Source organism: Neocloeon triangulifer, unplaced genomic scaffold (genome assembly GCF_031216515.1).
Source record: "Neocloeon triangulifer isolate White Clay Creek 2 clone unplaced genomic scaffold, ASM3121651v1 ptg000004l, whole genome shotgun sequence".
Taxonomy (NCBI): Eukaryota; Metazoa; Arthropoda; class Insecta; order Ephemeroptera; family Baetidae; genus Neocloeon; species Neocloeon triangulifer.
This window is the reverse complement of record NW_026775547.1, coordinates 4,694,575-4,717,032: the sequence shown is the minus strand read 5'-3', so window position 1 is coordinate 4,717,032 and position 22,458 is coordinate 4,694,575. Positions and strand designations below refer to the sequence as shown.

Here is a 22,458-nt window from a genome sequence, read left to right as displayed (position 1 = left end):
GTGACAATCGCATAGCCAACTTAAAATAGTTACAAAGTAATAGCAACCATGAATAAAATTGATGTTAGTTTAATAAATTATTATATTAATATGTTTAAAATACCTATATTTAGATTTTACATACCTTTTAAGAAAACTTTCTTGACGTTTTGTAAAAGGGTAAAATTGTGCCAACTCTGATATATGTTGGTGTTTTTTGGTTTTGTGTGTAACACGTGGGCGTGTCTATACTGTCTATAGTAAAGCGAAATGTTTTGATTTGCGTACATACGTACGTCCAGTGGTCAAAACACGTTAATTACATAATTACAGTTTGGCTGAACACGTCATAATTTTTCTCAAAGTTAGAAAAATGCTCGATTTAAGGCACGTGAAGCTGAAATAATCAGCCGTTGATGAACCACAACATGCGTGTCCTTCTCGGCATTTGCCTTCTGTGCGGGGCTTCCGCCCTCGGGACAGTGGGCTACCTGCTGACCCGGTTACTTTCTCCAACACCATGGTCCTTTCTTGGGTTGATTTACGTCATCGGGGTCGCCTGGTTGACCTCTCTCTTTGCCCAGTCCGCACTTGAATCGCTGCTCGATGTTCAAAAACCCTTATCTGGTATTTTTTTTTCCAAAATTTAGTTTCCAATTTTTTTAATACACATTTTTTTTACAGTTTCCAGCGTTGACTCATACATCAGCATGGCCAGAGACGTCGGACTGCTGAGACGAAGCAAGCCAGTCATACAAACAGACCAATCGGACGCCGTCCAGTGCGAGGTGGAACTGTTGCTCGGAGAGTTGCATGCAATCCTTATCACCGGCTGGTTTGACTCGCTGAGTCCGAGGGATGCTGATTTTCCTAGAGCGTCTCGGGTGGCCTTTTCAAGAGCGGCCGTGGAGGTGGAAACGTGTATTCGAAAGGTCAACCCTGTTGAGGCTGCAAGGGCTGTGCTTATTCTTGCTATTGGACATGCTCGGAGAATTAAAGGAGGACCCTGGTAATTTTCAAATTAAAATTTTAAACCTGAAAGAATTGTTTTCATTAATTTTAAAAACGCTTATATTCTTTCAGGCCAAAGACTGATGAAGAGGTTGCTTTGAATACCACTGCCGAGGCTTTGGTCATGTCTCTCCTACCTCCCGAGTTGTGTTGCCCACCGACTGGGCCACTTCTTTCAGCCCTGTTGGCTCACGGAGCCCTTAGTCGTGCCCTTTCTCTAGTCGCCGACCCTGGTTGGTTGCAGACCCAAATTGCATGGGCCTTGGGAGGCCAAACGGAGACCCCGATGGAACGACCTCGGACTCTGACGCTCAGCAAAGTGACCAAAGAGGAAGAAGAATTTGAAGACCCACTGACCAAAGAAGAGGAGGCGGAAGCCACTCCTGAATATGAAGAGGCAAGTGACCTGGCTTCGTCCATAGCTAAACTCAGGGCCCTCCTTGCTGCCAAAGACGAAGCCGAAAAAGCTTCGGAACTGCCTAATGATGACAGGCCCTTTATGAATTTGTCCATTGTGGGCAACGAAGTCGTGGCTGAAGGAAGTGGAATGCCCTATGTCTTGTACTGTGTTCAGTATGAAGTTGTCGTCATGGGAGACGGAGGCCCTCGTTTGGCTGTTGTTCAAGTGAAACGCAGATTCCAGGAGTTTTTAAATCTACAGTCTCGTTTGGAAGAGCAACCACATTTAAAAGCAGCATTAAGAGGTATAAATTTTGTTTCAAAAATTTATTGCAATTTAAAAAAAAAATGTACTTACAGGAGTAAAAGGTCCTTCGAAGTGGTTGGCTCTTGCATTTAGCAAAGCAGGGCAGCAAACTACAGCTCAACGCCAGCCGGTCTTGGAGAGATACCTTCAGCAACTCTGCGAACAACCTGTTTTGGCCCGATGTGAGGCGCTGCAGTCTTTCTTGGCTTACGGGAGTCCAACTGCGATGGCCTACACCAGAGGCTCGTCCGAACGCCTAGATCGGCTACTGGCTCGGACGGTCAGCGATGTCTTTCACACCATCAAAACCGCCCTGCCCAACTTTGAGGACCAAATAGCTGAGCAAACTGAACTTAATGGCCACTTTGATGTCAAACACTCTTTCATGGAGAGGCCTCCGCAGGTATAACAAAGAATTTATTGAAATCTAGAAAGTTTAATTATTTGTAAAAATTAATTTTTTAATTTTTTTTTCAAATCCCAATTTATCTTGATGATTTTTGGGAATTTTCAGTTAATTTTTTAAGCATCTAAATTCTTATAAATTCAACAGCTGAAGGAGGTCAGCAGAGATGTCAAGCGTTTCCTATCATCGAGGGTTGTGGAAGCTGCCAGTGAAGCTTTACCTGAGAGACCCTCTTCTCCTTTGACCCCTATTGGGCCCAACCCCCTACCTCAAGCTTCCCTGGTCAGCTTGACAGAAGTGCTCGTTCGAGAAATCTTTCCATCGTGCTGGCTCTGGAAAAGCCCCCTGCTCGGATCAATTAAAATCCTTCTTTCCCACTGGCTCGAACACCGCCTCCAGACTATTGCTACCGATCTATGGTCATCTTATTCTGCACTTGTCTTTCTAAGGCTTTGCAGGATTGCCTTGGCTCCTGGTCCGCCATTAGTCCGACCAACTAGAGAAGAAGGACATCGAGCCCTGGCGTCTGTTCTTGTTCCTCCGACTTGGCTTTCGATCGCACTGGGAAAAGGTGGTGTCACAGAAGGAAGAGATCTGATTCTCAGAGCGTTTGCATGTGAAACAAGCAACAGGCAGCTCGGCCTAGATGTGGCTCTATTAGCCACTTTTTTAGCAACCAATTGAAGAAAAAGCTCTGCGAATATATTATTTAAATAAGCTGCATTTTATTTAGAGTGGCTGTGTTGAAACCTCTTGAAATATTCTGGTCATTTAATGCTACGAATGAATGTTAAAAAAATATTGTTTCAACGATGTTCTCTCTGCCATATTTTTGATTGTACGATTGAACTGAATTTTGACACAACCATTCCTCAAGCCAGTGATGTGTGTTATGTGATAAGTGTTTCAAAATAAAATTTATCTGGTACAAAATTAAGTGATTCTTTTATTTAAGAAATTTTAAATGCTGGATGTGAGATGAGGATGAACTTTTCATATGGCTTATTATTAACTTAAACGGCTCAATTTTCAGGGATTATAGCTTCTTGTTTATGAACAAATTCCTTCAGTTCATTGTAGACTTTCACAGCAGCATTGTAGGCCTCCTCATCTGCATATCAATAGGTTTTTATTATGACCCATGGTATTTAAAATTTTTAATGTCATTTTTACCAAAAATGGAATTGGGTGATTTCTTGACGTCGTCATCGTGCAGGCTACTGTGTGCTTTGAAGATCCACACACTCTCTCCTGCGATGGCATTTGGTCCGACCACTGATCCCCAAACTCGAACGCACTGGCCTTTCATGATTTCCTCTTGATTATCAAATGTAACATTTACGTTGACTTTGTCAGTGGTGACAAGCTTAATGGAGGTACCAGTACTGTGGACCTGAATAAAAAGAAAGAAAAAAATTAGTATGAACAACAGAAAATTAATTCTTTTTCCTTGTTTAATAACCACTTACATCAGTTACAGATCCGACCAAACACACTTCATTTCCAACCAAATTTTTGAGCATACTTCCAAGAGCGACAAAGCGCTCATTTTCTGCGGTGTCGATTTCCATTTTAAATTGGGATTCGCTATAAAATTAAAGTACATATAATTACAAGAAGTATGTACAGTTATGTATGTATGTATGCAAAGTACATATTAGTATGCTTTTAGTAAAAAATAATATAAAATCCTTATCCATTGCTTTATTCTTTTTTCATGCCATGAACAGGATTGTCAGCGGTTCAATCAATTAAAATCATGTAAAATAAATTAAATAAGATGCTTGATGGACACCCCGGCCCCAGCACCCCTCTGCCAAAAATAATGGGAATGGGAACCTTTCATCGGCCTCATCTCATCATCACTGCCAATGTCTCGATCGTCAATATATAATGCAAGAATGAGATTTTACAGGTAACCAAAGCTACTTACTGAAATTATGTTGTAAAAATGATTGAAAACGATGATTTTCTTGCTCTGAATAAATTGGAATGAATCAGCTGCCCTGCTTGCCAATGTCAACAATTTTGGCGCACTCTAAATTGGAATGCGCAAGGTGATCGTCAATTTTTTACGAGGAGTGAAGCGCGGCAAAATTGATTGTCCTCGTCAATGTAAACAAAAACGCAAACATTATGAACATGAAGCGCTGAAAAGGGAAAAAAATATAAATTCTGTTTAAATTACATAGTCTCTGCAAAGCATAATTTTGGTTAAGTTGCTAAAAAAATTGTAAGTTTAAGTTACACTCTAAAAATTTATGTGAAAACCTTAAAATGATACATATTTTAAAAATAAAGAATTATTATAACTATATGTAATTTTTTTTTTAACAGATCAGAACTTGGTGCTGTCGGTTGAGATGCATCAGCCAGAGATGTCTTCACGCGAGACGAACATTTTCATGGACTACAACGCCACCACTCCTCTGGCACCTGAGGTCGTGGAGTGCATGCAAGATGCCCTTGTAAATTGTTGGTCAAATCCGAGTTCCTCTTACGCCCGAGGAATAGGAGCTGCTGAAAAAATAAAAGAGGCTAGGAAGTATTTAGCTGCTCTCGTGGGCACCCCTCATCATGAGGACATTATATTCACCTCTGGAGGAACAGAGGTAAGTGGGTTTTTTTTTGTAATTAAAATTATTTGATAATAAATAAATCATGCATTATTCCAGTCAAATAATATGGTCATCAATGGAATTGTTAAATACTTCAAAGAGTGGAATCAAAAGCAGAGCAAACCTCTTAGTGGCATTCCTCATGTAATCACTACAAATGTAGAGCACGATGCAGTTATTCTTCCTCTAAAGCACCTTCAGGAGGAAGGTTTGATAGGTAAAGATTTTAAAGGGAGAAGAAATTTATGATTTATTTTTTTGACAAATTTACTCAGACGTTTCAGTCATTCCTGTTACTAACAAAGGGGTAGTTGAAGCCGATGATATTTTGTCTGCTGTTCGACCAACAACAAGCTTAATCACTGTGATGATGGCAAACAATGAAACAGGTGTCATCATGCCTATATCAGAAATCGGAAGGTAAATATTCAAAAATTTAAGAGACACAATTGTTAAATTGCAATTTTTTTTAGGAAACTGCAGGGAGTAAATAGAAAAAGGCTTGCCAGTGGCTTAATTAAAATTTTATATCACACCGATGCAGCTCAAGCCATTGGAAAGATCCCTGTTGATGTGGAAGAGCTGCTCGTTGATTACCTGACTGTCGTCGGACACAAAGTAATAGCAAGAGAAATATATAAATTTATTCCATGCCGAACAGCTGTGGGAATTCCCTTATCAGAGCTATCATTAGAGTTACATGCATATTTTTATTTTTTTAATTTTCATATCTATTTTTGTTTCTAGTTTTATGGACCGCGAGGGGGTTGCCTGTATGTCCGAGGACCTTTTACTGCCACTCCTGTTTACCCTATGTTTTATGGTGGAGGTCAAGAAAATGGAATCAGACCTGGCACGGAAAACACTCTCATTGCAATAGGGATGGGCAAAGCTGCTTTTCTCGCAAAGCAGTACTTCAATCAAAATCAGTCGCTATTCATTTGCTTTAGAAAATATCTCGAGGAAATGCTCAAGGTTCTGTGAAATTTTTCAACTGGAGTAGTCAATTGATTAATGAATTAATTTGTCAGATGACATTCGGAGAAAGCGCTGTAATTCATTTTAGAGATCCCGATGTTCCTTTCCTGCCCAACACATGCAGCGTTGCATTTTTGACACGCGACAAAGGCATCACTGCATCTGCAATTCTCTCTTCGTGCAAGCAACTTGAGGCCAGTGTAGGAGCAGCTTGCCATAAAGATGGCAGTTTGTCTAGTACGCACTGCTTATAATTGTAATTGTGTGTTACTAATTCTATTTTTCTTACAGAAATACTCTTAAACTCAGGAATTTCAAGCGATTTGGCAAGGTGTACTATAAGATTGAGCATTGGAATGCTTACTACGAAAAATGAAATTGACCTGGCCATTAAAGATTTGGTTAATTCCATTCAAAAGCTCGAAAAAACCTTAAAAGTAGTGCAATCGTAATTAAAAAGTGGTTTCGATGCGAATTGGCTTTTTTTTACTTATTATTAATTCGGGATGTAATATTGAATAAAATTATACTTTTTGTATTTTAGTTAATTTTATTTTTAGAAGTTCCTGCAACAAGACAAATAAATACACTTTAGTTTGTAAAATAATATTATAAAATTTTAAGACTCGTACTTAGACAAGATTCCATCCTTCTTTGCTAATCTGCCGATGCAGTCATCTGACTCACCCTGCAAGACGAATTCGAATAAATTTACGCTTCCAATTTTATTAAGGACATTTATTAAAAATAGATATTACGCAGTGAATTTTATTGATTTTTTAGTGTGGCATTCAAAATTTGAAGGCATCCAAAATATTTTTAATTTTAAATCCGTTATCAAAGAATGCATTTTAAAACCACGAAAGATCTTATCCCATTTTATAACATGTTATTGGTGATTGAAATATGTTACTGCATTCAATTTAGTTTAAAAAAATCAATAATTGATAATTATTATCAAACTGTTAAGCATGAACAGCAAAATACATAAATAAAAAAAATGCAACAAATAATCACATAATGTGTCTCAAAATAATACTTTTCAATAATTTCACACAATTTGTATTAATGTTTACCATGCGTCTGATGGCTCCGCAGATGGCATACTGTTTGCTTGTGGAGGCCATCCTGCCATTGGCATCAACATCACAAATTGTAATCTGGATGGAGGCATGGTCCTTGGCGTGGATGATGCGGTTGCTCGCCGAGCTAGAATACAATTTAGGCATGAAATTAATTTCTAAACAGCGAGATGAAGCATAATTTGTAAAAAATTTAACATGAAATAGGACAGTCCACGTGTTCACCGTGCCGTGCGAACTCACCATTTGCGAGGACAGTACAAGTCAACAAATTCTCCCGAGTCGTTTTCCATGGCGATTTTTGATCTGCAGAAATTAATTTATCAAATAATATCAGAGATTTTGGTCAAGAGCAATTAAAACCGAGCCAAATTAGGCCGGAAAATTACCTGTTTACGTGCTTTAGATCGCTGTCAATAATATGGCGACGAAGTGGGCGGGGCGCGGCCTGTCAGGCTGGCCAACAGAGTAGCCAACGTGAGCAGAAGCGGCGCGAAAGTGCTTGCGGGTCACGCGGCTTGAATCGATATAGTGGAGTTATGTATTGCGGCAGGGCTTAATTAGATTAAGAAATCTCGCAATTTAACGATCAGTCGGCCGCAGTCTACACCGCCGTCGAGATGAGAGATAACAGGCGAAAAAGGCGGCGGCAAAAGCTGATAAGCGCCGACGAGAACGACTCAAACTCTGTAGAGAGTGCGATTGCGAATGAGAATGCCGAGATTCCGAGAGGGAGGACGCTGTACAAGATCAACAGCATGGGTGAGGGGAGCAGACGCAATAGACACTTGCGTTTTTGTTTAAGTACTTTCTTCCTATGCGTGTACTTGCACTTGTATTTATTTGTTATTATAAAAAAGCAATAGAGTGCAAGTGCACTTGCTCGGAAAGATTTTGTTTTGTTCAATATATTGAGTGAAAATAAGGGCATGTGCATTTATCAGTTGAATACAAAAAATATAAATTATATGCTATAATAATTTATGTATAATCGATCAAGGAGTTAGTTTTCATTCAAGTTTATTGGCGACCGACCAGTTATGTTTTTTCTTATGGTGAGAGGTAATTTTTTGTTAACCATTACGTAAAATTTATTTTAGTTGTAGAAATTCGATCTCTCGCCAAGATGTGTGCAAAAAAAATCAATGAAATGAAATAAGGGATATTAAATTAAATATTTTTACTATCTTATAATTAGAGGCAGAACCTTTTCAACTCAAATGTCTCAAATTCTATTTACACCGCATCAAAATTTAATTAAATTATAGATAATTACAAAAGTGCTGCCGTGTGTAGTTTAGGGCTTTTGGCGCTAGCGTTGTCAGCGGTGTTGAAGAGACCGCAGGAAAAATTCACTTCGCAAGCAAAATTTTTAGGAAGGCGCAGTCCTGCACACAATATATAAGAGCAAGTACAATTTTACTACAGAACAAACCCTCTAAATACCATAATATGTGCTACATTTTTTTTATCTTCCGAAAAACAACAAATTATCATCCAAGTCATCCAATCATGAAATTAGAAATTTTTTAAATTTCAGATGAGAAATCTTCTGAGAAATTTTCATCCAAAGAAATGATAATGAAAGATTTATCGCTTGAAAGGACGCGCCTGAAACTTCAGGTAAAAAAATAATTTTTTTCTAAAAGAAAAGTTGGTTTTGAAATTTTGTAATCAGGAGCTGCAGAGCGATTTTCTGGAGGACATGGAGGAAAAAATTCAAAGGGTCATCACTGACGTGATCAAAGAAATCGGAGACTCGGAAAACGACCACAAGCTATTTGACGATAGCAAGAACTGCGTGGATAAAATGTGTGTGTGCTATTTTTAACTATAATACAAAACTAATTTTTAATTTTAACATAAAAATTTCAAAAATATGCAGGAAACCAGCGAGAGATGGGGCTTTACCGGACAAGGAATTCTTGGCCCGCAGCTCGCTGCTCACCGACCTTTTTGCGATAAAACACATCCGCACCATTTACCACATTTTTGTGGCAATTCTCATCATTTTACTCTTAAACACTGTGATTTACGACTTGGCTGACACCGGAAGGTGAAAAATAGATGTTTAAAATTTAATAAACACTGAACAAAAATGTTAATAAAGGCCAAACTTTGGCTTCGGGCTGATATTATGGAACTTTGGTGAGATGAAAACTGTGATATGGATCTGGATCTGCATGATGGCAGGCACTTTCTCACTGTATCTCTTCTTCCACTTTTTTGCAAGCAACAGACACAAGGTTCCAGAAAAAAGTAAGGTTTTAGCTTCACTTAAAATACAATTACTGACAATTTTTTATTTAATAAACAGACTTAGAAGTGTGGGACAAAGGGTGGCTGGCCGCTTTTGTGCTATATCTTTGCGTTCTATTGTACTGGCCTTTGAAGAGTACCTTAGAGCATGACCTGCCGCCAGCTTCCTCACTGATCGTGTTAATAGAAAAGGTCTCAAATTTATTCAAATGTATAATTACATAAAAATTTGCTTATTTTTCATTTTATTTTTATTATTTATAACTCATTTTTCAATTTACATATAAAAAAATTATTTATAAAATTCCTGTCTTTTCAGATCCGCCTATTAATGAAAAGTTATGCTTTTGTACGAAGCAATACTCCGAAAGTGCTGGCATACAAGCCAAAAGACTCGAACAACGACAAAGAAGCCGATTCCCCTTGTCCTGGCTTTTCCCAGTTTCTCTACTACATATTCGTGCCAACCCTAGTCTACAGAGATTCGTATCCTAGGTAATAAATTTTTTAACTATGAAAGTAAAAAAAAATTATTAAATTTTCAAAAAAAGAACGAAAATGGTGCGCTGGCGAGTTGTGGCTTGGAGTTTTACAGAAGTTGTGGGAATTATTTTCTACGTGAGCTTCATTTTCGAGCGATTGCTGAAGCAACAATTTGAAAACTTTGGGAAGAGTCGGGTCGAAACAAAGGACTTGGTCGTTGCGATTTTTAACACCATGATGCCGGCCACCCTGGCGATGCTTTGCGGGTTTTTCTGCCTACTTCATTCGTGGCTCAATGCGTTTGCGGAGATGATGTGCTTTGCTGATCGAATGTTTTACAAGGTATTTTAAACAATTCGTTTTTATTTATTTCATACCCATCAAATCGAAATTAAAACATAGCAAATTTAATATTTAATAACTGATGCTTTTATATTAAATAACATACAAGTGCCTTGTAGTTTTAAAATTTATACATTCCATCAAACTAGTTTTTCCCACAATTCTTTAATATTAATAACAGAATTGTATTAAATTTAATAAGTAACAAAATTCTTTAAAAATTTCTCTTTAGGATTGGTGGAATTCAACATCGTTCAGCACATATTACCGCACGTGGAATGTGGTGGTCCATGACTGGCTTTATACATACATCTACAAAGATTTTTCAGAGATTGTCTGTCCCGATGACAGAATTACGCCAAAACTGATGGTGTTTGCCGTGTCAGCGGTGTTTCACGAGTACATCCTCACATTCACCTTCCGTTACTTTTACCCTGTGATGTTATTCATGTTCGGAGGCGCCGGAGGTAAATTTATAAATCTGTATAAAATTGCGCGGTTCATGATAAATGCAATTTTTGCACAGTTGCGCTGACTTTTGTACAGAGGAAGGGCGCGGGAGGAAACGTCTTTATGTGGCTATCTTTGTGCATGGGCACTGGGCTTTTCCTAAGCCTTTATAGCATGGAGTGGTACGCTCGGATAAATTGTCCGCAGGAATTGGTAAATTAATATAATAATATAATATAATACTTACAATTAGTCTGGTAAAATAAGTCTCCTGAATATTTTACTTTTGTTGGTTCTTATGGAATATTTCGCATTTTAAAATGATTATTACTTTTACTAATAGTACAGAACTCACTTCTAACTTCAAATTAATTATAATTATTTTTTTTTAAGACAAAATGATTTTTTAATTTATTTGCTTTGGTCTTGGTGTCTTTTTTCAATATTAGCATTATTGTTGCTTTCATTGCAAAGTAGAAATATATTAAATTTTAATTATCATTTCAAATTTAATGCCTTTAAGACGGTGTTTTATTTTTATTTTTTAAGCCAAACTCACCGATTTTACACTTTATTCCGGGCATCAATTTCATTTTTTTTTAACACGAGAGACTTTTTTCATCAATAAAAAAAAATCATTAAAACAATTACTAACTCTAACATTTTTTAACCAGAGCTATTGGGTGGACTTGGTAGTACCTCGATCATGGACCTGCAATGTGGGAAAACGTTCATAAAAAGAGTTTATTTTGCTTCAAATATGTATATTTTTAATATGGATTTGCGACTCTCCGTAGATGTTGTAGAATTTTAAAATAAAAAAGTACGAAGAAATGCGGAAATCAGAACGTTTTTATTTCTATAATATTTGAATTGCATACAAACAAGTATGATAATAATAAAAAAACGAAAAGGACTATTTTAAAAGAAACATAAACTTTTTATTAATAAAATAAAAATATAATTATACCGCTGTTGATGGCGCTCATTATTTTGGTGCACGGAGAGGAAGTATATAGTGTGACGATGTGCAGCGCTTCATTTCACATCAGGCTGTCTGATAACAGGGCCCTATATTATAGTCATGCACCAACTTATTTTTTTTTTATCGCGAGGGGAGATAAGGAGCCCCTAATGTAGCACCTGATGACGAGATCAGTCGAGGCGCGCCGCATGTGCAATAACGGCTAACGTCGGACGCGACAGGTGCGCTCGCTTCTCCCTGAATAATTTCATCGCTGCAGAGGCCGAATTTCGTTGAGCACCTGTTGCCGAGCTGTTTTTATAGCTGCACCGGACAAAGGTAGGTTTATCTCATGCATGCCATATGGGTGAAAAATGCTGTTTACTTTTTTCAGGAGCTCACAATGAGTCAATTGCTTGAAAGAAAATATATAATAATAAAATGAAAGAAATATAAATTTTTCTTCTTCTTAAATTTGCCATCGACTAATAAATAACTCTGAAAAATATAATTAATCAAAATGTCAGAGGAAAAATAAAAATTTTTATTGCTCCATTTTATCCTGGTTGATGGTGCATAGCTTAGCAATCTAATCGCGTGACGCTTTTTCGCAAGAGGAGAGATGGATGGTGTCGTATAATTAATAGTTAATCAGCGTTTATTGAAACCTCAGGTACCGCGATGGCCGAGGGAGAGGGGGAGTTCGGGTTTGTCAGCCGCGACCAAGGGTTGCTGGACCGCGCTGCTGGAAGACCGGACGTGGAGGAAGGGGAAACAACGGCGGCCTCTGCACCGCCGGAAGAGCAGTCAGGTAGCACGGCAGGTAGTGACAGTCCGGCAGGTAGCAAGCGGGGATCGGTCGCCAGCATTTCCAGCAGCATCAAAAACGAAATGGATCTCGAGCAGGCAAATGCGACCGACGTCGCTCTACCGCAGGTTTTTCAGGTACAAATTTTCTTTTTAGTATATAATTTTCATTCCCTATTTGGAAAATTTTCAGAAATTTTATTTTGCAGATAAGGAGTTTTTTATTGGAGAACTAATAGTTTTTTCATTAATTTTTTTTTTAATGTTTTCTTGTCCTATATTTTTTCAAGTACACACTCACAATTATTATCTCGATAATGGTGCGCACATTCCAATCTGCAAGTTTCATGGACCGCGCAGAAATATAGCAAAATATAGAAGAGCCATTACTGCAATAAGAAAAAGCTTCAATTTTCAAAATTTGAAAAAAAAATAATTCACTTTTCGTTATCGTAATAAAAATTCAAATTATAAAATTAGAAAAAGAAAATGAAAAATGTTCAATAAAAAACAAACTTTTTCTTTAATTTTTAATTTTTTTTTAATTTTTATATTTAAACAAATGAGTTTATATAGACACAGGACTTTTCTGCGTTGTTGTAGTGTATTGCAATTATTTTTGACAGTTACGTAAACCGAATAGTAACCATGCTTCCTTCCGGTCACATATGGTGCCTTTTTGTGTTGCCTGCTCCGTGTTGTCCGCTTGACATTGCGCATACAAACGGTAGGCAATAGAGAATAGATGGAGAGAGAGAGAGGCGCAGTGAAGGGTGAAAAGGTATTAGCTGCGGCGTGATGCGCGGATTTCACGCTTTAATGCAAAAAAGACGGTTGACTCGGATCGGCCACAAACTTGAATAGTGTACCATAAGTTAATTCAGCTCAAAGCCCGAGTTAACCACATTTAAATGGTGATCTTTCTTTTCAAAGTACAGCTTTCATTAATTCTCTTTTGGCACGTTCAAAATGCTTTATATTGCGAAAAAAAATAGTTAGAAGGAATGTACCGATTCAATAAGAAAAGCAATAATATTTATATAATGTTGAAAAATTAACAATAAATTGCATTTTAATCGTTTCCTTCATTTGATAAGAGTTTTAAAAATTACCTTTTTTTAAGATAAAAAAACTAAACAAAATAAAAAAAGTTTTTTTTTTAATTTAATGCTAATTTTCAATCATTTATCAAAGAACTTTAAAATTTATATCAAGAATGAGTTACTCGGTTCAAATAATGTCTGGCAAGTGGCGCGTGTTGGGTATTAAAATTGATGAGCATGTTTTTATCTCTTAATAAACGCTTCAGTCCCAAATTAACAGGCGCACCTGCATCTCCTTCAATTCACCTGCTACTGGTCATTGACAGAGTGACCACCGTTTAATAACAAAACTAGCGTCGCGATAAACAGCTCAGGCGCATCGCGTGCGCGCCCCTCCGACAGCCGGTAAAATAAATAGCTCGCGACTAGTTTTGTCCGGTGAAGCCTTGCGCGTTCCATACGTAGCTCGCAATCAGCATGTTATGAAACGAAAACGAGAAAGATATTGACACTTTTAATAGGCAGTGCAGTACATTCTGTATGAAAAGGGCAAAACATTATTTGCAGAAAAAACGCTGAAAAAATTATAAAAACCAAAAGGCAAAGTGTCTTGACCACCTGTGCCCTTTTCGAGTTTGCTGAAGGCAAGCTTCAATCTTATAAACTATTTGCGTATTTTATTTATTAACTATATCATCAATTTTTCATTAATTAACATAATGTATCACAAGATTTTCAAAAACGTAAGCTTGCGCTGGGTGTTGTTTTGTGGAAATATTCATTTTTGACAAAAAAAAAATACATCTCTAATATTTTTGTTAAGTTTTACTAGTGTACGAGTTGGCCGTGACAAATTTCCTCGTCACTGATTTAGTAAAGAAATTTGAGCTCACAGAGACAAATAGTTACCAAAAATTTATTGAAAATCAGCTTTACAAAATCTCAGAAATTGATCCTCAATTTTATGACACGACTCCTGCAATGACTAATCCGAGCTGGAAGAAACCGTATTTTGAAAACAGACATTTAATTACCAGATATGCAGTACACGGATTTCACTCTCTATTTTGTAAGAATAAAAATTACCATTCAAATGTAAATAATGATTGCGAATGTGACAAATGTGGGAGGAAATTAACTTGTATCATTTTAGTGAATGCTGTAAAAATAATTTAAGCTTGTCTGAAGCGGCGAGAATGAATTATAAATAATTAATTTTACGTTCATAAGTTGTACACATTTTGTGCTTAATAAATTTATATATATAATATTTTTGTTAACAAAAGAAGTATTATATCAGTTAAAAATTAAAATTTAAAAGGTATAAAAAAAATATGTATGTTTAATGTATTTTCTGTAATATTTTGTAGATTTAATATTATTTCGTTTTAATTTTTAATAATTAGTCAATTTTATATTGTTATAATTTAAAATGTTAAATAGGCAGTTCTTCTTATTTAACGGAACACGCATTTTTTGCTAGAGATGAGTAGGTTCATTTTTTTGAAATGAATAAATATTCTTAGGGAAATATATCCCATAATTGATCAATTGAAAATTATATAAAAATTTGATGACTTGGGCTTTCTCTTCTCAAACATTTTCATACAGTACATATAATTATATTTTTGATGAATTATGTCACAGAATGCTTTTTGACATATCTAGAAATAATACTTCTTGAAATTAAATTGCGTGATTTTATTAAAAATTGTTCTAACAATTTGCAAATAATTGTTTACATTGCCTCTTTGCGTAGCTATGCCTTACGAACAAATAATAATTCAAAATTCTTTTTTTCCAGGTAAAATACTTGGGAAGAAAAGAAGCGAGAGGCCTGTGGGGAATAAAACACACAAGGAGACCTGTGGACACACTGGTTGCCGCGGCAAAAAATGCCACTGGCTCCGGAGTGATTTTACCTTTAGTGAGACTTTCAGTGTCAAAAGAAGGTGTCAGTTTGTCTGAAATAACATTAAACAAAGTAGGGAAATGTAACAAAATTATTATATACTTTACTAAAATTAATATAATTTTTAGAGAGACAACAATCAGCCCGCCGCTTTTTACCCAATAGACACAATTTCTTACGGAGTCCAGGTGAGTTTGTGCACGTGCGACTATTTATGCTATTTTATTATTTGGAAACCACGCCACTGAAGCCTTGCACGTGACTATACTCGTGAATTGAAATCTCATTTTCGCAGGACTTGGTATACACAAGGGTGTTTTCAATGATCGTGGTGCGCGAAACAGCCGAGCTTCGAGGCCAACACCCGTTTGAATGTCACGCGTATGTGTGCGACAGCCGCAACCACGCCAGAAGACTCACTTACGCACTTGCCGCGGCCTTCACCGAGTACTCGAGGGCCGTGCGAGCTGCCTCGGGAGGTTCTCTTGAAGGCGTAGGCAAAAGGTCACGAAAATTCGCTATTGACCTGAGGACCCCGGAACAAATGGAGAAGGATTTGCAAGCGCCTACAGAGGAGGATAGTGAGGCGTGAATAAAAAACCAAATATATGATTTTACAACAAAGTTTCAAATTACAACTTCTTGTCAATATAAAAACTGTCAATTAAATATATAATTAAAAATGTTCCTTTCCTTTTGATATTTAATAATAAATTGTAAATATAAAAAATAAATAATTATTCAAGCTTGTAATGATGATTTTGTTTTACATAAATCTTAAAAATGTATTGCTTAATTATGGCAAGGAAGCTAACGCACAAAAAACTTTCTTTCTATTAAGAGGGTTAAATGTTGAATAAGCAAGAGTTTGTGACTCATGACCCAATTCTCGCGCTTTTTCTGCGCAGTTCTGCAAGGTTTGGACCGTCACACGCTGCAATTCAAAGCAGTTGCATATCAACCCATTCAGCTGCCCCGGAAAAAATGAAAAAAATTATGAAAAAATTGTGTCAATCAATACAACTTCCCTTAAATAGGGCATATAACAAAGGGCGCCACTGTGCTCAGAAGGAAATAAATAATAAAGACCATTCTCATGTGCCGGATAATAAAATAAGGCAGAATGCGCACCTTTACACAAGAGAGACGAACAAATGCAAACATTCCTGCGCCGGTTGCTCTGCTCGTACGTCGCCTATTATTTCGCAGCACTTTTCCGGCTTCCCAAATCTAATTAGGGGTTGATCTGGTTAGGGCTACTCGATGGCCCGGTATAAAAGCGCTGCAGACCTCCAGCCCGGTACACACCAAAGTTCTCGCTTCTGGTGAATTCTCAGTGCTTGCACTCTCTCAATCAACCACTTTCTTTTTGCACTCGTTTGCACTTTTCTCCTTAAAGGAAAAACCCAAAACTACCAGAAAACACTCGATGTTTGTTCTTTCTCTCGCCAACGTCGTTGCCGTCAAGGTCTTCAAAAAAACCACACCGAATGGTAAGTTTTAAAAATTTTAAATTATAATAAAATCAATTTAAATTTTTCCAAACAGGTAAGGTCACCGTCTACTTGGGCAAGCGCGACTTCGTCGACCACATCGATCATACTGAACCCATTGATGGAGTAATTGTTGTAGACAATGACTACCTCAAAGGCCGCAAGGTCTATGGCCAGGCAAGTTTTAAAAAATTTCTCAATTTTTTTCGCCTTAAAAAGGTTTAAATAATACAAATTTAAAATTTAAAAAATCTCTTTTGACTAACATAAAATTTATTCAAATTCCAGCTCGCGACCACCTACCGCTTCGGTCGCGAGGAGGATGAGGTCATGGGAGTCAAGTTCAGCAAGGAAATGGTCCTTGCTAAGGACCAGATCGTGCCTGCAGCCTCTAAGAAACTCGAGCTGACCCCCATCCAGGAACGTCTGATCAAGAAGCTGGGCCCGAACGCCTTCCCGTTCACCTTCCAGTTCCCCCAGGCTTCGCCATGCTCCGTGACTCTCCAGCCCGGCGACAATGACGAGGGCAAGCCCCTGGGTGTCGAGTACACCATCAAGACCTTTGTGGGCGACAATCCTGAGGACAAGAGCCACAAGCGCTCCGCCGTCGCCCTGGCCATCAAGAAGATCCAGTTCGCTCCCGCTTCCCGCGGCCGCCGTCTGCCGAGCTCCCTCGTCAGCAAGGGCTTCACCTTCTCTCAGGGCAAACTGAACCTGGAGGTGACCCTGGACAAGGAGATCTACTATCATGGCGAGAAGGTTACCGCCAACGTCATCATCACCAACAACTCTCGCAAGGACGTCAAGAACATCAAGGTAAAAATTTACATTAAAATGTTTTAATTTTTTTTACTTTTAATTTTCCCCTTTTTAGTGCTACATTGTCCAGCACTGCGAGGTGACTATGGTGAACGCCCAGTTCTCCAAGTACGTCGCCGAGTTGGAGACTCGTGAGGGATGCCCCGTCACCCCGGGAGCCTCCCTGACCAAGGTCTTCTACTTGGTGCCCCTCGCCAGCAACAACAAGGACCGTCGTGGCATCGCTCTTGACGGCCATCTCAAGGACGACGACGTCAACCTTGCTTCTTCCACCATGGTGGAGGAGGGCCGCGCTCCATCCGAGGCCATGGGTATCGTCGTCTCCTACTCTGTGCGTGTCAAGCTGAATTGCGGCACTCTTGGAGGAGAGCTCGTCACTGACGTGCCCTTCAAGCTTCTGCACCCTGCCCCAGGTAATTGCCCTGAAAATTACTTTTAGCTGCTTTATTAAGATTTTACCGTGAGAGCCTTTTATTTGATATATTTTTTTGAAAATTTTATGGCTTAACCTGCAAAGCGCGTCTTTTGTGAACGTTAATTCGCCGCGTGACTGTTACAAACTGAAGCCCTCCAAAATTATAATGCCCCGCAACTTTATTCTTCAGCATAATTGGCTATAATTAATTTTTTATTTTTTTGCAAAGGCTCCTCCGAAGCCGAGAAGGTCAAGGCCATGAAGAAGGGCAAGTCTGTTGACCGCAACAAGTACGAGAACTCCCACTACGCTGGTGATGATGACGACAACATCGTCTTCGAGGATTTCGCTCGCCTGCGTCTGAACGAGCCTGATGAGTAAATATGTCGCGACGACGGCAGAGGGAGACGTGAAGTTGCCGATATTTGCATTCGACCACCGTTGAATGTTAATTACGGCAACTCCGGAACATCTCAACTGAGCACTCCCATAAAAACCACATAAAATGAACAAAAAAATTGTAAAATTTCAAAACCTAAAAAAAATTGACCCTCCAAGTAATACCTACATTGACGTCCAACACACTCAAGGTAGTCAATTAGAGATCAAGCCAAGTCAACAAACGAACACAGAATAACTCACCAGAAGTGATTTAAAATCGTGTGAACTAAATTTGAGTTTCTATAGATCTAAACTCGCTCCCTGAAACGCTTTAAGTAAGAAACAACTAAGAAACTTGACAACAATCATGAAAGGAAAAAGAGAATTTGGTGTGTCTGTCGTAACTTAAAAGGGCCACAAGCAGGGAATAGGCAAAGGGTGCTTCTTCGTCTTCTCCGCTTAGAGCTCCGAGCAGTCAAAAGGTGGAGAAAAGAAGAAGCACTCGAGCATCAGTACAGCTTAGTGGTCGTTTTACTTGCGGCCTTTTTTAATTTTTTATTTTTCACTTTTATTTTCCGTATAATTTCATTATTTTCTTTCACATTGTGTTGGTCAGATATTTTGGCTCTAATTTGACTTTTCCTTATTTCTTTAACATCCTGAATTCACCGTTTTCTTGTGTGAAGCATTAATTTTCAAGTTGGAAAAACAGAAATTATAAAAAAAGTAGTCCAAAAATTGTAAGAAATTGTATAAAACAAAAACTGGAATTTCTGGCAAATTAAAAAATGAGCTTTCAATTGGAAGCAAAGTCTGTTTTTTCTTTCCATCGACCTCTTCTCATATAATTTATTTTTGATCAAAAGAAAAATACGATAATATGTGTTTTAATAGATGCATAAATTAAATTAAATGGTCGTCAGTCGTCATTAACAGCATTAATTTTAGAATTAATCCAGTCTACAAAAGATGAAACCTGAGTGTACACGTCAGGGTATGGAGCGATAGTGCAGGGCTCTATAAACCAGGCAACAATGCCAATTTGTGTTCCATTAACAATGAGCGGGCCACCGGAATCTTTCTATTATAATTTACAATTTTAATTTTAATTTTAATTTTTAAATTGTTAATGTTTAATACATTGCATTCTCCTTTTCCACCCCCTGGGACGCCAGCGCAAACGTTATTCGCGTTGTACCTGAAGCCATGGATGTCAAAGCATTCCTCGTCACAATATACAAAGAGGTCTACCTCTTTCAAAACTTCTTGAATGGTTCCACCTGTCTATATAGTAAAACTTAATTTTATTATAATTTTTAATGATAAAAATGTCACACCGAGTCAATTCCCCATCCAATGACGGTCGCGACATCACCTGCAACGGTTTGTTCATATTGCCTAGGCAAAAAAACAGGGGCAATTGAAGGGTTACTGAAGTCAAAAGCAGGGGTGACCTGAAAAGGAAAATTACCAAAATTTATAAGAAAAAATTAAATTATTAATCTCACTCGGAGAATTGCAATATCATTGGTTGATATGTATGGATTCCATTCTTCGTGCTCAATTTTTTCAGTAACCTGGTGCGAGGTTCCTTCCGAAAGAACCACGGAACCAGCGACTACAGTCATGCTCTCAGGAGCGCTTCTATTGAGTTAAGAGTTAATTTAGATTTGTTAAAAAAAATAACTTGCAATTTTAAAACGCAACCCGCTTGACAACGAAATGCTGCAGGTTGCATAAATATGAAGTTATAAGCTTGTACCTGTCGACGCAGTACGCCGCCGTCAAAACATATTCAGCGTTCAGAATGGTACCGCCACAGGAATGAGCACCAAAGATTCGCAGAGAAATCTTCACATTAAAAATTAAAAATTTTATCTTTTAGTAAGTATAATAAAAACCTGGAAAGGATATTTTCCTTGTGGGGCATCGGTTCCATTTACAATACGACTCCCAGTACCTAATTTTGATTAGTTTGTTTAATGCTTAATAATGACGAAATGATGATAAAAATTTACTGACCAAGAGTTGCTGCTTTGGAAATTCCAAGGAAGATTGGAACAAAGAGAAGAGTCTTAAAATGCATGATATTTTCAAAGGACTTCTTTGATTATTATTCGTCTGTGGAATATTATCTTTCTATTTATACTAAAAATTCTGCATTTTGCCGCTGACTGATAAGGGAAAGTGCATCTTCTTATAATATGCGCAATAAAATTAATCTTATTAATTGGTCTAGATTTCATTTTTATCATTTCGAGAAAACATAAGGCACTGACAGAGCTTTATTTATTTGAAGATTTAAAATTATAATTTATTTATTTAAGCAGTTGCAGTAAAGTAACGTATATGTGTTCAAATTTTCCAACATAATTTATTTAATTTAATTTGATCTTTCTGTGGCAAATACTATCTTCTATTTTTTTTAGGAATGTGACGCTTAGAGTGCGAAAAAGCACATAACTACGCTGGTGACAATAATTCAATGCAGGAATATCTGAAAATCTTAATCGAAAATTGAACAAAGAAATTTAAAAAAAAAAAAGTTCTTTGCAGCTTAATTTGATGTTATAAATTATAATTCATTATTTGAAAATATTATTTTAATAAAATATTATTAAAAAAAAAAAAATAAGTTAAAAAAGTTTGAATTTTTATTTTCGCTTTATTTTTGTACGAACATTATTTTATAAATATACAAATAATTAGCTATGCAGTACTAATTTTCGAGTTGATCCAATCAATGAAAGGTGACACTTGAGTATAGACGCCAGGGTAAGGTGCGATCGTGCACGGCTTTATAGACCAGGAGACAATGCCAATTTGTCTTCCATCAACAATAAGTGGTCCACCGGAATCACCCTATTTTTTAAATTTTCGTCATTCATCATATAATTCTGTTAAATATATTTAGTTTAATACATTGCATTGTCCCTTTCCGCCTTCTCTGATGCCAGCGCAGACGTTTTTCGGATTGTACCTGGCGCCATGAATATCATAGCATTCCTCGTCGCAGAAGACAAAAATATCGACCTCCTTCAAAATTTCTTGAATGGTGCCGCCGGACTGTATATTAAAATCAGTTTATTTTAATAAAAAAATGAAAAAAAAATACTTCGTCAAGTCCCCATCCAATGACGGTTGCGACTTTGTCTGCAATTGTTTGGTCATATTGACCTGGCAGTGACACAGGACCTATTGAAGGGTCACTGAAGTCTAACGGAGGAGTGACCTGACGAGGAAAATTAAATTATCAATTTTTTAAACAAATGCAAAATTTTAATTTATCTCACTCGGAGAATGGCGATATCATTGATAGAATCAAATGAAGACCATTTTTCGTGCACAATTATTTCAGTGACTTGGTATGAGATTCCTTGCGAAAGAACAACCGAACCGGCCACTACAGTCAAGCTCCCTGGAGAACGGCTTGAAAATATTTTTTTTTTATCATTTTAAATTTAGGACAGAAATGGTACAAGTCGTGTGACTTACCCATCAACACAGTGAGCTGCGGTCAAAACATATTCATTGTTCAGGATAGAACCGCCGCAAGAATGAGATCCCAAAGATTTCAGTGAAATCTTAAGACAATAAAATTTAAAAAAATCTTAATTTATTAAATAAAAAATTAAAATTATATCAACCTGGAAAGGATATTTGCCTTGTGGGACATCTGTTCCATTTACAATGCGGCTTTCAGTTCCTATTGAAATTAGAAGTTAAAATATAATTAAAAATTAAAACTTAAAAATAAATAAAACTGACCAAGAGTTGCAGCCTCGGAAATTCCAAGGAAGATTGGAATAAAAGGGAGGATCTTGAAGAACATGTTGAATGACGAGAAGTTAAACGAGCTTGTATATTTCCTTAGGGAATCAACCTTCCTTTTATATACGAATGAGATAAACTGCGGCGTAAGTTGAGATTTCAATTGACTGATAAGAGAAAGTGCAAACGCATTTGCATACACGCGCAATACCAGTGAACTTGTAACTCATTTCGTAAGTTACTTCTGTGAATTCATTAATCGTTAGAGAGCATTGACCTTTGGTATGAATATAATCTAGTGAAAGTCTAATATTTTTTTTAATGATAATTTTACAATCTTAACTTTTATGAGATTGCTTTAATTGTAAGAGTAAATTATTATTGTTTTATTGTTGCTCACCGCTCATTGTTGTTCTGGACTCTAATAAAATACTCCTCGCTAAAATTTATTGCGCATAGACTGGCGAAAAAGTCATTTTTTTTTAAACACTACAAAGTAATACAAACGTTCATTATTTGCGAATTAATTTTTACAACAA

The 22,458-nt window shown here is 37.2% G+C and overlaps 9 protein-coding genes across 12 annotated transcripts; 5 read left to right on the top strand and 4 right to left on the bottom strand.

Moving 5' to 3' along the window:
• Positions 1-219: 219 nt before the first annotated feature.
• On the top strand, positions 220-3,039 carry LOC132193625 (uncharacterized). The gene is made up of 5 exons (XM_059614404.1): positions 220-606; positions 664-988; positions 1,063-1,694; positions 1,750-2,099; positions 2,250-3,039. The coding sequence occupies exons 1-5, from the start codon at positions 396-398 to the stop codon at positions 2,784-2,786; spliced, it is 2,055 nt and encodes a 684-aa protein (XP_059470387.1). The 5' UTR covers positions 220-395; the 3' UTR covers positions 2,787-3,039.
• Positions 3,029-4,170, bottom strand: LOC132193634 (replication protein A 14 kDa subunit-like). The gene is made up of 4 exons (XM_059614417.1): positions 4,036-4,170; positions 3,572-3,689; positions 3,276-3,495; positions 3,029-3,213 (listed from the first exon to the last, which is right to left on the bottom strand). The coding sequence occupies exons 2-4, from the start codon at positions 3,671-3,673 to the stop codon at positions 3,125-3,127; spliced, it is 411 nt and encodes a 136-aa protein (XP_059470400.1). The 5' UTR covers positions 3,674-3,689; positions 4,036-4,170; the 3' UTR covers positions 3,029-3,124.
• Positions 4,171-4,186: 16 nt separating this feature from the next.
• On the top strand, positions 4,187-6,236 carry LOC132193627 (selenocysteine lyase-like). Its single transcript, XM_059614409.1, has 8 exons — positions 4,187-4,335; positions 4,440-4,714; positions 4,778-4,937; positions 4,996-5,140; positions 5,194-5,338; positions 5,468-5,695; positions 5,752-5,935; positions 5,990-6,236. Exons 2-8 carry the CDS (start codon positions 4,466-4,468, stop codon positions 6,148-6,150), a joined length of 1,272 nt encoding a protein of 423 aa, XP_059470392.1. The 5' UTR covers positions 4,187-4,335; positions 4,440-4,465; the 3' UTR covers positions 6,151-6,236.
• LOC132193635 (small ribosomal subunit protein eS21) lies at positions 6,167-7,268 on the bottom strand. Its single transcript, XM_059614418.1, has 5 exons — positions 7,170-7,268; positions 7,024-7,086; positions 6,775-6,907; positions 6,331-6,386; positions 6,167-6,264 (listed from the first exon to the last, which is right to left on the bottom strand). The coding sequence occupies exons 2-5, from the start codon at positions 7,071-7,073 to the stop codon at positions 6,255-6,257; spliced, it is 249 nt and encodes an 82-aa protein (XP_059470401.1). The 5' UTR covers positions 7,074-7,086; positions 7,170-7,268; the 3' UTR covers positions 6,167-6,254.
• A 105-nt stretch (positions 7,269-7,373) lies between these two features.
• On the top strand, positions 7,374-11,156 carry LOC132193626 (sterol O-acyltransferase 1). 3 transcript variants are annotated; one of them, XM_059614406.1, is made up of 11 exons: positions 7,374-7,542; positions 8,321-8,403; positions 8,459-8,592; positions 8,666-8,836; positions 8,891-9,039; positions 9,098-9,231; positions 9,359-9,534; positions 9,591-9,864; positions 10,097-10,331; positions 10,391-10,527; positions 10,989-11,156. In XM_059614406.1, exons 1-11 carry the CDS (start codon positions 7,401-7,403, stop codon positions 11,049-11,051), a joined length of 1,698 nt encoding a protein of 565 aa, XP_059470389.1. In that variant the 5' UTR covers positions 7,374-7,400; the 3' UTR covers positions 11,052-11,156. The 3 variants fall into 3 exon arrangements, with proteins under 3 accessions (XP_059470389.1, XP_059470390.1, XP_059470391.1); XM_059614407.1 differs by lacking the exon at positions 7,374-7,542 and adding an exon at positions 8,129-8,187; XM_059614408.1 differs by lacking the exon at positions 7,374-7,542 and adding an exon at positions 8,150-8,191.
• A 300-nt stretch (positions 11,157-11,456) lies between these two features.
• On the top strand, positions 11,457-15,793 carry LOC132193630 (uncharacterized). Its single transcript, XM_059614411.1, has 5 exons — positions 11,457-11,617; positions 11,952-12,223; positions 14,933-15,112; positions 15,169-15,228; positions 15,336-15,793. The coding sequence occupies exons 2-5, from the start codon at positions 11,960-11,962 to the stop codon at positions 15,630-15,632; spliced, it is 801 nt and encodes a 266-aa protein (XP_059470394.1). The 5' UTR covers positions 11,457-11,617; positions 11,952-11,959; the 3' UTR covers positions 15,633-15,793.
• Positions 15,794-16,333: 540 nt separating this feature from the next.
• Positions 16,334-18,959, top strand: LOC132193629 (arrestin homolog). The gene is made up of 5 exons (XM_059614410.1): positions 16,334-16,533; positions 16,589-16,710; positions 16,822-17,349; positions 17,408-17,765; positions 17,997-18,959. The coding sequence occupies exons 1-5, from the start codon at positions 16,470-16,472 to the stop codon at positions 18,146-18,148; spliced, it is 1,224 nt and encodes a 407-aa protein (XP_059470393.1). The 5' UTR covers positions 16,334-16,469; the 3' UTR covers positions 18,149-18,959.
• LOC132193632 (chymotrypsin-1-like) lies at positions 18,674-20,317 on the bottom strand. Of its 2 annotated transcripts, none has more exons than XM_059614414.1 (7): positions 20,171-20,317; positions 20,050-20,108; positions 19,911-19,999; positions 19,657-19,792; positions 19,486-19,602; positions 19,289-19,432; positions 18,674-19,229 (listed from the first exon to the last, which is right to left on the bottom strand). In XM_059614414.1, exons 1-7 carry the CDS (start codon positions 20,232-20,234, stop codon positions 19,068-19,070), a joined length of 771 nt encoding a protein of 256 aa, XP_059470397.1. In that variant the 5' UTR covers positions 20,235-20,317; the 3' UTR covers positions 18,674-19,067. The 2 variants fall into 2 exon arrangements, with proteins under 2 accessions (XP_059470397.1, XP_059470398.1); XM_059614415.1 differs by having other exon boundaries at positions 18,674-19,225.
• A 476-nt stretch (positions 20,318-20,793) lies between these two features.
• On the bottom strand, positions 20,794-22,060 carry LOC132193633 (chymotrypsin-1-like). The gene is made up of 7 exons (XM_059614416.1): positions 21,917-22,060; positions 21,796-21,854; positions 21,644-21,732; positions 21,442-21,577; positions 21,264-21,380; positions 21,071-21,214; positions 20,794-21,010 (listed from the first exon to the last, which is right to left on the bottom strand). The coding sequence occupies exons 1-7, from the start codon at positions 21,978-21,980 to the stop codon at positions 20,858-20,860; spliced, it is 762 nt and encodes a 253-aa protein (XP_059470399.1). The 5' UTR covers positions 21,981-22,060; the 3' UTR covers positions 20,794-20,857.
• Positions 22,061-22,458: the final 398 nt, after the last annotated feature.

Coding starts and splice junctions, on each gene's coding strand:
- LOC132193625 (XM_059614404.1), top strand. CDS start 396: ATGAACCACAACATGCGTGTCCTTCTCGGCATTTGCCTTCTGTGCGGG. Junction 989..1,062: donor AGAATTAAAGGAGGACCCTG/GTAATTTTCAAA, acceptor ATATTCTTTCAG/GCCAAAGACTGATGAAGAGG. Junction 2,100..2,249: donor TCATGGAGAGGCCTCCGCAG/GTATAACAAAGA, acceptor TAAATTCAACAG/CTGAAGGAGGTCAGCAGAGA.
- LOC132193632 (XM_059614414.1), bottom strand. CDS start 20,234: ATGCATTTTAAGACTCTTCTCTTTGTTCCAATCTTCCTTGGAATTTCC. Junction 19,603..19,656: donor ATGATATTGCAATTCTCCGA/GTGAGATTAATA, acceptor TTTCCTTTTCAG/GTCACCCCTGCTTTTGACTT. Junction 19,230..19,288: donor GTGGAAAAGGAGAATGCAAT/GTATTAAACATT, acceptor AAATTATAATAG/AAAGATTCCGGTGGCCCGCT.
- LOC132193626 (XM_059614406.1), top strand. CDS start 7,401: ATGAGAGATAACAGGCGAAAAAGGCGGCGGCAAAAGCTGATAAGCGCC. Junction 10,332..10,390: donor CATGTTCGGAGGCGCCGGAG/GTAAATTTATAA, acceptor ATTTTTGCACAG/TTGCGCTGACTTTTGTACAG. Junction 10,528..10,988: donor TAAATTGTCCGCAGGAATTG/GTAAATTAATAT, acceptor TTTTTTAACCAG/AGCTATTGGGTGGACTTGGT.
- LOC132193630 (XM_059614411.1), top strand. CDS start 11,960: ATGGCCGAGGGAGAGGGGGAGTTCGGGTTTGTCAGCCGCGACCAAGGG. Junction 15,113..15,168: donor CTGAAATAACATTAAACAAA/GTAGGGAAATGT, acceptor TATAATTTTTAG/AGAGACAACAATCAGCCCGC. Junction 15,229..15,335: donor CAATTTCTTACGGAGTCCAG/GTGAGTTTGTGC, acceptor TCATTTTCGCAG/GACTTGGTATACACAAGGGT.
- LOC132193634 (XM_059614417.1), bottom strand. CDS start 3,673: ATGGAAATCGACACCGCAGAAAATGAGCGCTTTGTCGCTCTTGGAAGT. Junction 3,496..3,571: donor TGGTCGGATCTGTAACTGAT/GTAAGTGGTTAT, acceptor CTTTTTATTCAG/GTCCACAGTACTGGTACCTC. Junction 3,214..3,275: donor ATCACCCAATTCCATTTTTG/GTAAAAATGACA, acceptor ATTGATATGCAG/ATGAGGAGGCCTACAATGCT.
- LOC132193629 (XM_059614410.1), top strand. CDS start 16,470: ATGTTTGTTCTTTCTCTCGCCAACGTCGTTGCCGTCAAGGTCTTCAAA. Junction 16,534..16,588: donor CAAAAAAACCACACCGAATG/GTAAGTTTTAAA, acceptor TTTTCCAAACAG/GTAAGGTCACCGTCTACTTG. Junction 17,350..17,407: donor AGGACGTCAAGAACATCAAG/GTAAAAATTTAC, acceptor TCCCCTTTTTAG/TGCTACATTGTCCAGCACTG.
- LOC132193627 (XM_059614409.1), top strand. CDS start 4,466: ATGCATCAGCCAGAGATGTCTTCACGCGAGACGAACATTTTCATGGAC. Junction 4,715..4,777: donor TCACCTCTGGAGGAACAGAG/GTAAGTGGGTTT, acceptor GCATTATTCCAG/TCAAATAATATGGTCATCAA. Junction 5,339..5,467: donor TGACTGTCGTCGGACACAAA/GTAATAGCAAGA, acceptor TTTTGTTTCTAG/TTTTATGGACCGCGAGGGGG.
- LOC132193635 (XM_059614418.1), bottom strand. CDS start 7,073: ATGGAAAACGACTCGGGAGAATTTGTTGACTTGTACTGTCCTCGCAAA. Junction 6,908..7,023: donor TTGTACTGTCCTCGCAAATG/GTGAGTTCGCAC, acceptor ATTGTATTCTAG/CTCGGCGAGCAACCGCATCA. Junction 6,387..6,774: donor GCGGAGCCATCAGACGCATG/GTAAACATTAAT, acceptor TTCGTCTTGCAG/GGTGAGTCAGATGACTGCAT.
- LOC132193633 (XM_059614416.1), bottom strand. CDS start 21,980: ATGTTCTTCAAGATCCTCCCTTTTATTCCAATCTTCCTTGGAATTTCC. Junction 21,733..21,795: donor AAGGCAAATATCCTTTCCAG/GTTGATATAATT, acceptor TATTGTCTTAAG/ATTTCACTGAAATCTTTGGG. Junction 21,381..21,441: donor ATGATATCGCCATTCTCCGA/GTGAGATAAATT, acceptor TTTCCTCGTCAG/GTCACTCCTCCGTTAGACTT.